The 12,332-nt window shown below is 36.9% G+C and overlaps 1 protein-coding gene across 2 annotated transcripts; it reads left to right on the plus strand.

Annotated features, from left to right (window-relative positions):
• The first annotated feature begins 231 nt into the window (after positions 1-231).
• scn3b (sodium channel, voltage-gated, type III, beta) lies at positions 232-12,088 on the plus strand. Of its 2 annotated transcripts, XM_027998875.1 has the most exons (6): positions 232-744; positions 2,602-2,774; positions 2,879-3,107; positions 7,776-7,914; positions 9,837-9,920; positions 11,175-12,088. In XM_027998875.1, exons 1-5 carry the CDS (start codon positions 690-692, stop codon positions 9,898-9,900), a joined length of 660 nt encoding a protein of 219 aa, XP_027854676.1. In that variant the 5' UTR covers positions 232-689; the 3' UTR covers positions 9,901-9,920; positions 11,175-12,088. The 2 variants fall into 2 exon arrangements, with proteins under 2 accessions (XP_027854676.1, XP_027854677.1); XM_027998876.1 differs by lacking the exon at positions 9,837-9,920.
• The last annotated feature ends 244 nt before the right edge of the window (positions 12,089-12,332 follow it).

Here is a 12,332-nt window from a genome sequence, read left to right on the forward strand (position 1 = left end):
ACAAAGAGTGAGCAGCGGCTAGGAAATACGGTCAATAGGTTGTTTTTTTTTTTAAATGAAAGAGATGGATTTGAATCAATCAACAATCTTGCCGTATGTCGTGTAAAGCAGGAGAAGTGTTGCCGTTTGGGTCTTCTCGAGACTTCAAACCTCGAGGCTGTAAGTGAGTGAATCGGCTTTGTTGTTATAGAATCCACAGGTTTTGATGTTTGATTTTTTTTTTTACTTTAAAAGAAAAGAAAAATACTTCTGTGGATGGATCTGGACTGAGGTGACTGGATTTGTGGGCGAGAAAACTGTTGCATCACTCGAGTTTGCTTTCGCACATCACGGACCTGCTCATTCCATCCAAGTGCCAGGGATGATGAAATTTCCTGTCTCCGTGTAGATGAGGAATTGCGAACCGAGAAGCTATAAATTCATAGACGGGCTCCTAAAACTGCTAAAATCAGTTCGCCCGCACTTCTGCAGAGCGTTACTTGTCGCCTCGCGTCGCTTCTTTCAGCAGGTGGATTTTCACTCTTGGGGCAGAGGGAAGTTTCCTGCGCTCGGGGCGGCCGAGGAGAGGCGCTGTCTGTGGTCCTGAACTCGCATATCTCAGCCAGGAGTTGGCCTTGAAGACAACTTCAAAACACCAGCTGGAGTTGGAGCAGCGGTTGTCCCACCAGCAGCTCCTCATAGGGCTGAATATGCTAACTCTGCACAGAGTTCAACAGCAAACGTTGCTTCTGTTGTTGTTCGTCGGTAAGTATTACATTTGAGGTTGGCTTATGTCGGGTTTAAATGATCAGCGTTGAATGCTATGTCTGTGGCGCATTCACGGTTATGAACACTGACGTTTTCCAGAGCTTTCCGTTCGTTTCATATAATGGGTAAACTGGAGAAAAGAAAGGGATGTCAGGCTGTGTCCTCTTATTTCCTTCTCGTCTCCCTCTTTGTCTTCTCTCCGCTCACATAATGTTTTTAAAAAATAAAATAAAAAAAGGATGGGATAAAATCAATGTTGTCACTGTCTGCCCTGGGCAAGACTCTGGTTATATAACAGCAATGGGCCTAACGCAGTCACATTGACACAGAACTTTTCCACATTTTGTGACATTATGAACCACTATAAAACGTCCTTTGACAAAATAAACATAGAAAGTTTTATGAATATATAACTGTACTGTTATCTTTATCCTCAGACTTGAGAGGACACTTAACTATGAATACAACTACTTACCACTAATTGTGACCACTTGACTCCTTGACTCTTTTCTTTATTTATAGAAAATAGTTCACTAAAAAAAAAAAAAAAAAACATAATTTGAAGTCTGATGTCATTAACCAGACTGAACAAGACAAACAATTTCTGTTGTACCATTAGTGTTTTTCAGTAATGCAAATTTTTATACACATCTCTTGATAGAAGGCCTAAACAGTGTTTCCTCGTTCTTAAGAGTCACAAACGAGGGAGTAAAGGAGTTCTGTTTGGCTGCTGGTTGCAGACTTCAAGTCTATGCATTTATAACCACTGCATCATTTGCCTTTTTTACTCGATTCCCTCCCCACTTTATTCAATTAACTGAAATGCAATTATAGTCTATTCTTCCCCTTCCTCAGTTTTCTCACAGTATGTTGAAAACCCCTTCAAATGCTTCCCATAGTTTCTATAATCTTTACCAATATTGCAAAACCAAGAAAACATTACTTGGCAGGAGCCACAATACAGTATTTTCTTCGTCGATCTTTTATGACTTGAGTTTCTAAAGTGCTCACAGAACTGTAAGCTTAAGTTTATGCCTGTGTTTATGTAAACTGAGTTCTGCATCTGGCTTTGTATTGGATTTGACATGTACAGATTAATGTAGATCATGAAACTTAAAAAAAAACAACTCCCACTCATGAGATTTTTTTCCTGTTTTGAAAAAAACAAAAAAAGAATGTTTGTATTTGTTGTCGAAGTTTGTGTGGCTCTACAAGAGAACTTGTAATACAGTTACTTTCTTGTAAGCTTTATGTTTAAGCATTTCCCTCTCGAAATGCCCAAAATAAACACCATGAATTTTGGAGCCATTAAGATTAGACTTTGTTATTACCAAAAAGGCATCTAAACCAATTCCATTGTCATAAAAATATCTATTGCTTAAATATCTGGTGGTAGCGATGAGTGATAGGAGTTCGACCTGTAATTGGTGGGTTGATGGTTCGAATACCCAGCGTGTCTGCTGCTGGTGGTCAGAGGTCCTAGTGGTGTGGATGCCTGGTAGCCTTGCCTCTGTCAAACTGCCCAGGGCAGCTGTGGCTACAATGTAGTAGCTTACCACCATCAGCATGTGAATGCAGTGTGAAGTGCTTTGGGGTCCCCGGGACTTGATAAACCATTAAACAAGAACAAGCCATTTACCTTTCATCTTATCAAATCTAGGACAGACACATTCTCCCTTCTGCTCTAGTTAGCTCTTTTACTTATTGGTTTAAATTATCTTTATTCTTCCAGATCAAATACAGAGGAAAATGTTCAAGATTTATTAAACATTTTCTTGAAAGTTGATGAATTTTAGATATGGAAGTATGAGTTGATTGTGGACATAAATGTGTGTAATATCGCTTCTTTTTTAGTCCACCTGAGCAGGCCAGTATGTGTCGATGTGGCGTCCGATACGGAAGCAGTGCTGGGAAGCTCCATGAAGCTGACATGCATCTCTTGTTTGAAGAGGGAGGAACTCAAACCAAACACAAGTGTGAATTGGTATTTCACATCAAGTGAAAACAACACATATGACAGAATTCATGTATGTTTCCAGAACAGTGTTGTGTACAACCCATACTTTTGAGCGTCGTGCTGATCAGTTTAGATTGTAAATGTTAAAAGTTTTTTTTTTTTCTTTTTACCTAGATTTTTGAAAGGAATAATGGAGACGAAAAAAGAGTGGATGGACCTTTTGGAAACCGTCTGATCTGGAATGGTAGCAAAGACCTGCAAGACATCTCCCTTTCAATACTAAATGTCTCAGAGAGCGACCGTGGTATTTACGAGTGTCGTGTTATTCGTACGTTTGAATTTGGAGTCTATATGCCATCGACACTGACAACAAAGAACATCACACTGACCGTGAAAGAAAAAGGTACAATTGTGTCCATTAGCTTCAGTGTAAATACAGCAGAAACCAGATATTTAAATCACTGTATAAAAAGACACCCATTTTTTTGTCTCAGTTTGTGATGTAGCATTTTGCTAACCATCCCTGTTGTAGATCAATTAAGATTACTAGAGTTTTAGACATGTTAACGACTATAAAGAAGATGGAATAGATTTTTTCCCAGCTCTCTTTAAATTCAGAAGTTGCACCCAATAACAAAACTTTGAGTAACATTCCAGTTAAATGTTGGCATACTGGTGGGTGTATTTTAAGGACAGGGTATCAGGAAGAGAAAGAGGACTTCCACAAGAATGTATTAAGAATGTTCTTTTTATGTATTAAAAAGAACTATTGTAAAGGTCCTGGCTGAAGAAAAACATCCTGTGCCAACATGGACTGAATGCTGCTTTTAGGAGAAAGAAGCTATTATTGCAAAAGTATGACTTTAAAAGACAGGTTGAAGTCAGCAAATGCACTTAAGGACAAATATATTGAGTCTTGGAGACATGTTTTGTGGTCTGAAACCCATAGTAGAAGTGAGTTGCCAAAATGACCATCCTTACATTTAGAGAAAAAAGCTTTCAAGCTCCATAACAATCTCGCAACTGTGACGTATGAGGGTGGCAGCACCATGGTATCTGGATGATTTTCTGTAGGAAGCACTGTTGCTCTTCATCAAACAGAGTAAAACCTGGGTGAAAATTGGTCTGCCAAACAGACAATGATCTCAAACTCAGGTCTGAAAAGGGTCCAAGTAGCTGAAGGGCAACAAAGTCAATGTTTGGAGTGGCCAAGTCAAAGCTCCAATCTTCTTTCACAAAAAAGTATGTGGACAGGGCTTACAAAGGTGAGAGTAAGAAGAAAAGCCGACTCAGAAACACCTAACACAGTAAAAATCAACCAAAAATAAAACAAATTAGCAAGAAGAAATTTTCAAATAATTATTCTGGTATTTACCAATTACAAGTAATTTTTGTAATCTCCACTGACCTTAAAGAAAAGACTTTTGGGCCCAATTTTATGTGAGGGAAAGAAAATTCAATGTCCTTTTATGCAGTTCACATGCTGTTTTTTAAGACAATGTGATTTGTATGATATGGCATTTGGTCCACACTCTTTATCAGTTGGTGGTGGTAGTGATCCACTAGAAACAGAAAAAGAAAAACCAATCAATGACCCTAGAAGACAGCGTCACCTATAGCAACCAGGGTCAACCATACTTCCTCAGTAAGATGGCAATTTCGTTCACTCTCAGTAGCTGACTGAATCACTCTTAAAATACTCTTAGGACTTCTTGGCAGGAATTTTTGGGCTAAGATAGAAGCTCTGGTGGATTTGAAAATCCTTCTGCATACAGGCTCTGGTGTTTAGCTGAAAGCTGCTAAGCACTTAGAATGTTTTATTTTAGAGCTGCCTGAATCAACACTGTGCTGTTGAGTTGCAAAACTGCTGGCCTCTGTCCACCTAACCCTGTCTTTGTGCTCTGCCTCCTCTTATCTGATTTTAAAATGTTTATCAGGACAGCATGACTTGCTTTGTAATTATAAACCCAACTTTTTGTCTTTGCTAAGTGATGCATTAGTGTGAAAGCACTCTGCCACTAACAATACCTCTTCCCTTTCCCACTCTATGTTGTGACTGGTTTGACAAAAAAAATAACTGTGCTTTGTTTTGTCTGCCTTTATTTTTTTCCATTAAAGCTTTCTTCTGTTGTCTGTGAAGGGCTTAATTCAAACCAGCTACTTTGCTATCTTTTTAAAACTGGGTAATGTATTATGCTTCCTGGATGTTTGGCCTGCTGAATGTTTCATCTTCCACCTCAGTCGAATATACAAATCAACGTGTATATTTGGAAGTTCCTAATTCTGTTCCATTTCTTTAGATTTTCATTTTCAATGCTTGCATATGGTAGAATTTTTAATAAGATGCATATACACACAGAATGCTCCAGTCAGATTTCTTTGTGTACAAATATCAAAATCTTCCTTCATATTTCATACAACAGTGATATCAAGTTTCAGAAAGCCTTTTCTGCAGCAATCATTATGCATATGTTCTGATAATGATTTTCATGGTAACAAAGTGGAAAAGCTTGCCTTCAGCGGATCTGTGCTTTCTCATCTAAGAGATCATATTACAAAAACAGCAAATCAAGTTGGACAAACATGGTTCTTCTGAGAAGGTTTTCTGGAATTTGGTACGAACAAACAGGTTCACAGTGGCTCAAAAATATTAAACTTTTATATATACATTTTCAAATGTCAGTGTGTGTTCCCAAGACATTTTGGTTCCCTAAGTCCAGTTTCATGTTTAAATTGTATGTTAAGATTCTGCTCCAAATGAAGTTTAATTGTGATTGATGGGTGACGTACAGTGCTTTGCAAAAGCATTTATGTTTCTTTTATATATTTTGCTGAAGCCTTCAGTGCATCAATGCATTTTATTAGGGTTTGGTGTCACAGACCAACAAGTAGAAGGAAAGTAATACACAGTTTGCACACTCTTCCAAATGAAATATTGAAAGTGTTGGATTTTTTAAATCTTTTCTCAACTTTTCTGCTTGTCAAAAAAAAAAAAAAAGAAATTAATGTTCACATGGGACGATAAGGCTATGCCATGTTTTGCCATGGGAAAGTGCTGTGGCGGTAGTTTTGCTCTGCACATATTTTTGTATTTGGACCAAAAATTTACATTTGAGTCTTATGTTATCAAAGCATCATCTTCTGTTTGGCTTCAACATGCCTTGTGACAAAACTTTAAACTGGGGGAATGGCTTAGTTTCCTCTCAGAAGGCTTTGTTTTTTCCACTTTAGAGCTCAGATTTGGATAGTGCATGGCTAATAAAGGCTTGCTGACAGATTCTCCCACCTGAGCTGTGAATCAGCTTAGAGGATTACGGCTGAGAAGGCTGAGGAAGCAGGTCAAACTTTTCAGTGTTTTGTTTATAAATAATAAAAAACAAAGTTGAAAACAATTTTACTTAGTTCAGAATTATGCACGATGTTGTGATGGTCAATTACATGAAAACCTAGAAATACATTGAATTTTGTGGTCATATGCGAACCAGCTTAAGGGGTTTAAATACCTTTGCAAAGCACTTCAGTCTCCAATGTTTTTTATCTTTTACTAAAGCTAAGTGAAGAATTTTAGAAAATATAAACAAATAGAATAGTGAAAACACTCTTTCTTATAGATTTAAAGATAATAAATGACAAGAGTAAGCAGAAACGTTCTTCATTTGATGGTATAATTATTTTCAAACAACAAAAAGAAGTGTCTGATCCAAGAACCACTGTGAGTTTGCACCTCCATTTTATATCATACACAAAGGTATCCTGTGGAGCTTTCACAGTTCAATGGGCAGGTTTGCTCTCTACCTGCATGTAACTTTGTGAAATCTCTGCAAGGCACCTTTTCTTTCACATTTTTAGGTTCTAATATCATCACTCAATACTTATGCCCATCATATTTACCTGTATATCGTTAGATTTATCTAAAACGTAATGCATCCAAAAAGCATGAACTTATAAGGAGAGTGTTTTTAACAGTGCTTACTGTAATTGGTAATCAGACAGTATCTCATTACTCCTACATGTAAAAAAAATGTTTTTAGTAGAACAACAGGAAGTGGGATTTTTCATGTTGTTAAATTGTATGTTGCGTGGAAACCATCGTGTTTTGGGTTTTTCATGTCTAGAAACGGATAAAATATTTTTTTGAATAAACCAAAATACAAGTGAAGAGAGGATGCACTGTTCCAGGCTAAGCTACAAAAGTTAAGTGGAAAATTAAATTTCAGAATAAGAGAACATAAACGTGATAATTGTGCAACAAGGTTGTTTGTGTAGCTCAGCCGTTCAAGGCTGCCACCCTTTCCTGGTAAGTGGAGATTTCTTCATTGAATAGCATCCAATGGTTATTTTGCAAGTGTTTCTGAAAATGTGCTGATGGCATGAAAATGTGCTGACAGCGGTCCTCTTCTGTGCATTCATTTCTGTGGCCATTAGCCTGGAAAACATCCGGAAATTGTTTCCAGTAAATTCAGTTTTTTTGCGTTATGCTGTCAGACTGGGTTGCATTTGGCAGCAGAATATTTAGTGGGAAATTTAGTTTCATCGAGCCCAATTGCTGCAAAGAACGTAGAGAACAGCAGGTTTAGATTGTTTTGTCATTATCAGTAGGAGCTTGTGGAATATGAAAACAACCTTTACTATTACTACCGCTTTACTAAAAAAACATTTTCTGGCTAATAATGAATAATTGATGTTTTATGCTCTTTTCACTGCCTCTTTAAAATGATAAACACCTTCATTTCACAATCACTTTCTAATTAGCACCAGGCTAAAAGATCCGATGTATAAAATTCTTAACAATGTTAACAAGAAATGGATAAATAAAAATACAAAAGAAATAACAAATGCATCCTTTAAGAAGCTTAAATTGAACTTTTTATCTAGTCAAATACGTAACCTGCTGATATCTCGTCCTCTTCGTCATAAATAATGCGAGATTTTGTGCCAGCCGTGTTCAGCAAGCTCAGGACATTTCCTCAGAGCCGCAGCAGAGTCTATTTTGTCATTCTTCACAAAATGGTGCAGAAAATGAATGTGCGCTGAATAAAGCATGCGCCTATCTGCTGTTTGTGCTCCGCAGCCTCCAATGACATTACCGCAATCTACTCTGAGATCATGATGTATGTCCTGCTGGTGTTCTTGACCTTGTGGCTGCTGGTGGAAATGGTCTACTGCTACAGGAAGATCTCAAAATCTGATGAGCAAGCGCAGGACACAGCGTGAGTTTCACACGTTTCCACACACTCAGAGCAGTGTGAGCTAACGACAAACACAGTGTTCTGATGTGATCTGCTTAATAGTAAATCCAATTGATCTAATCTGAAAAGGATGTTTTGCACCTGTGGATCCTTGAATCTCTTATTCTTACATAATGATCTTTCAGACATCAATGGTTGAGATTTAGCAGGCTGTCAGACAGAGAGCCAGACTGAAAAGGTCAGACTAACAGACAGATATGGGAATAATTGAAAATTGAGTATGTTCCCTGCTCTGGTTTTTAACCCTCTTACATTTTTAATCTGTTTTTTTTTCTCTACGGAAGCCAGTCAGACACACCTGAATTATTCCAAGCTCTGCTGACTGTTTGCCTTTTGAGCAAGCTTTTAACATCCAAGCTGGATTTTCAGCTCCATCGTAAACTGGCTTTTTGTGTCACCTTGTCTCAAAGCCACCTATGTAGTCAGCTCCTACTGGATTTACACAACATTGACTCTGCCGGCCTATGCCTGTTGACAGCTTATTCTTTCTTTTTTTGTTGTTGTTGAAAATATGAGTCATATTGTGAAAAGTAACAGACAATACACAGCACCATGGTTGATTCACTATTTTTGCAATGTGAATAGAGTCCTGCAGCTGCAAAATAAAATGCGGTATGTTCTAAAGATTCCTTATTTCATGGGGGAGGAAATGTGCAATGCAATCGCAGACTCTGTGAAAATGGTGGCAAATATCTAATGTCATTGTTCGTGCTTTTGTTTAAATGTCATATAGGTTTTTCTGAAACCTCCCCAGAACTCGTTTTTAAGCTCTTGTGGCCTTTATTCAAAGGTAAATGGTAGGTGGTACTGCTCTTAGTGCTGTGAAATGAGAATAAGACAAGGAGCAAATGGCTTGAATACACATGTTAACGACAACAACCTCTGTACATGTATACTCCACTAACTGAGCCCCTTTTAGTCAAATGTGTACATATATAATTGCAGATATGATTGATATATTGATCATTATTGGTCTTTCACTCATTGTATAGTGTTAAGGTTGGCAATAGGCCAAGAAGGTGAAAAATCTAGGAACTTATTGTTAGCCTGTTTTATGGTTTTCAAACCTTTCAGTGACTTCTTCTTCTTCTTGCCCTTCTTCTTCTTGCAAGTGAGCAGAGAAATTGTATTGCTATGATAATCATTGGGAGGACTTTCTTATAATATTCCAGGTCAGCAATTATTTTAAAGTTGTGAGCCTTCCTGTGTAAGGTTACCATGATTGATATTTGCATTCCAAATAATTACTTTAACCTTGGGTAAAGCATATTAAGCTAGATGGTACTTTGATGAAGCTGCTAAAGCTTTGTAGAGGCTTTAGTCCTTATTAAAAGACACAAAACTCAACAGTACAAAAGTATTTAACTTCTTTTATGTTGGACTCAATTTTATATGCATTTAGTCTTTGTAGTTGAGGCAGTGAATTAGCTGTAATATCTGAGATAATTATTTAAGATCAAGATGGGAAGTGACAACAAAAAGAAAGACTTGGTCAAAGATTTAGATAGCTTTTCTTCCCTAACATTTGCTGACTAAGTAACAAAGTTAATTTCATTAATATAAATCTTGTTTAGTCTGCAGAGAAGTTGTGTAGGTGCACTGCATGTAACTGCAAGCATTTTTAGTGCTGAGATTTTAAGAGGCTAAGAGCATGATGATAAATACTGAATGAGTGTGTCAGTTCATCTGGATGTGCACTCCCTGTCTCAAGACTGCACTGATTGCTTTGTCTTTCATAAACTCCACATGGGACATGTGAGGAATTACTTACGTGTGATTTAAAGGGAAATGTATGTTGCAGCCAGACTGAAAAGAAAACTTCTGCCTTCTAACAGGAGAAAACCAAGGCATTGTTTTTCAGATGCTCCTCTGTTTTCCTGCAGGACAAACTACCTAGCCGTTCCTTCTGAGCAGAAAGACAATCCAGTCGCTCCTGTTACCGAATAAAAGAGCTTTTCAGTGACACGGTATTTTACATGTGATTTCCTCAGCCTGAACCCGAACAGCAAAATCATCCCCTTCCTTTTTGAATCCATTGTTTGTAGCTTCAACACTCACAACTCTGCAGCTTTGTAGACTCCCGTTGCTTCAACCATCACTCTGTCTCATCCTTCACACACATTTTTGAAAGGCACTCATTTCTGTCCTTTTTGGACTCATCTCTTTTTCAATCACTCTTTTTGATTCTTATTTAGATATTTCTCATTAGAAAACATCTAATATTATAGTTGTTTCTAATAAAAAGAAGTAGACATGATGCATGATTTTTTTTAGTGGTGTGTTCATACCTAGAGTCCTTTGAGATTCTGATGTGTGGCTATGATGTGTGAACATTGTAAAAATATCAAACTAGTGATTGTGATGTTTGCATGTTAAGTAGCGCTCTGTACTGTTTTCAGGTGAATTAGATGCATTCAGTAGTGCAAAACCTTGCAAAACCTTGGAGATACAGCGCCTTGAAAAGTTATTTGTATGCCTTGAACTTTATCATATTTTGTATCACAAACTTCATTGTGTTAATGTGGTTTATAAGTGGCAGATCATTGTGCAATTGTAAAGTGAAATACAAATAGAGATGGTTATGAAAAGCTAAAGGACAAAATAAACCTGTTTGGCAACATTGATATTCACAGCTGCTTTTAGTCAAATGTAAGATATTTAAGAATGGAGAAAGAAAAATTGACTCCAGCTTTGCAATAAGGGTCACAACATAGCTATTTTTAACTTTGAAAACTTTCATTTTTATTATTTCAAAAAAGTTCAAGATATCATTTTTGCAAGGCACTCTATGTCCCATTTATTTATATTTTGCTTCCAGTGAGTCATTTTTTGTCAGCTTGTAAATTATGCTTCCTGGAGGCCATTTCAAAGTATTTATTTTGATTTGATTTTATTTATTTATATTGAGCCTCATTGGTTGTGTCCATCCTTGCTGAATTTTTCTGTTTCGTAAAGGCATGACTGTGATGTGCTGTTGATAGTTTTCAGACCTCACACCTTTCCTTTTGTTTTACACATTTACAATTTCCCCAATTTTCACTAAAGGTCTGAACAATTTGTTGCCATCAGTTGGTATGAAGACTTTTAAGCATTACTGAACAGATGGCTCAATGGAAGCAAAGAATCAGGAAACAATAGATGATTTGAAACAACATGTGTTAACTTCTTTCAATGAATCATTTCAGGTTTATTGAGGGAACCTTGTTCTCTGTTCTCTTCAGATATTAACCACTCAGGATGATGGCACAGACAGCACAGTCCCATCGGTGACACCATGAAGATATTTCTCCCAGACAGCGACGTGAATCCCGCCAGCCAACCTTCCCTGTGCATCCACTGTGTCTTATAACAGAAAAGTGCTATATATATTTTTTTCCCTTTCCCTCTTCTCTCTGACATCAAGTGCTTTTACTATTGCAGTAGTTCAGAGGGTAAAACTGTCCCGGACCTATTATCCGATCAATATAGCCATACTGTAGAATTTAAGGACCTGCTCATGTGTTGATGTACTACCCATTTCCAAACAGCTAGTGTTGTGAGTTTTGTACCTTGACATTTACTGCTTGACATAAGGAGAGCGTCTGCTGTTTTAAAGGTTTTTAAACGTACTCTGCCATATTTATTTTTCTAACCTTTATATAGACCTTGTTGTGATTTTTCAGGTCACAGAGTTCTTTGTACTGGCCAGAAGTCTTTCTATGATGGTTGAGTTGAAAAGCTTTTACACTCATACGTGTCTTCATACTCTCTGCTTTCCGTTATGCGCCACAAAATCGTGGAAATGCTTATAAACATGATATTCCGAAAGAAAAAAGACTTTCTATTCAGCTGAATTTATTTGAAGGTATTTACTCGCCGATGTATAAATCTTTAATCCACATTCAGCTCTGACGTCAACGTACATTCAGTAGATCAAGTGGTACTGCACTTAGTGCTCTTAAATGTATTCTTGAAGCTTTGACTGTTCCTGAGTATTGCTATCGAGACCCGGTGTGTGCCTCCTTCAACGATACAAAACTGTAGAAACATTTCTAACTTGATTGCATCATGTCCAACCATTTTCGCTCTGTTGCAAATACAATAATTTATCTGTGAATTTTACATTTTTAACTTAATAAATATACATTCCACAGAGTGATTTGGCACTTCTCTGTTATTTCCAGAAAATAAATAAATATATATATTGTATATATATTTATTTATTTATTTATACTGTATATATATATATATATATATATATATATATATACATATAATTTCAGTAATTCAATTCAAAATGTGAATGGCAAGAATTATTTTTATGAAGAAATTGTACATTAGCTACACATTTATAGAAAATAGCTTTTTATTAAGCCTTTACTGAACTAAAGTCAGTGTTG

This window comes from Xiphophorus couchianus, chromosome 18 (genome assembly GCF_001444195.1).
Source record: "Xiphophorus couchianus chromosome 18, X_couchianus-1.0, whole genome shotgun sequence".
In the NCBI taxonomy this organism is placed as follows: Eukaryota; Metazoa; Chordata; class Actinopteri; order Cyprinodontiformes; family Poeciliidae; genus Xiphophorus; species Xiphophorus couchianus.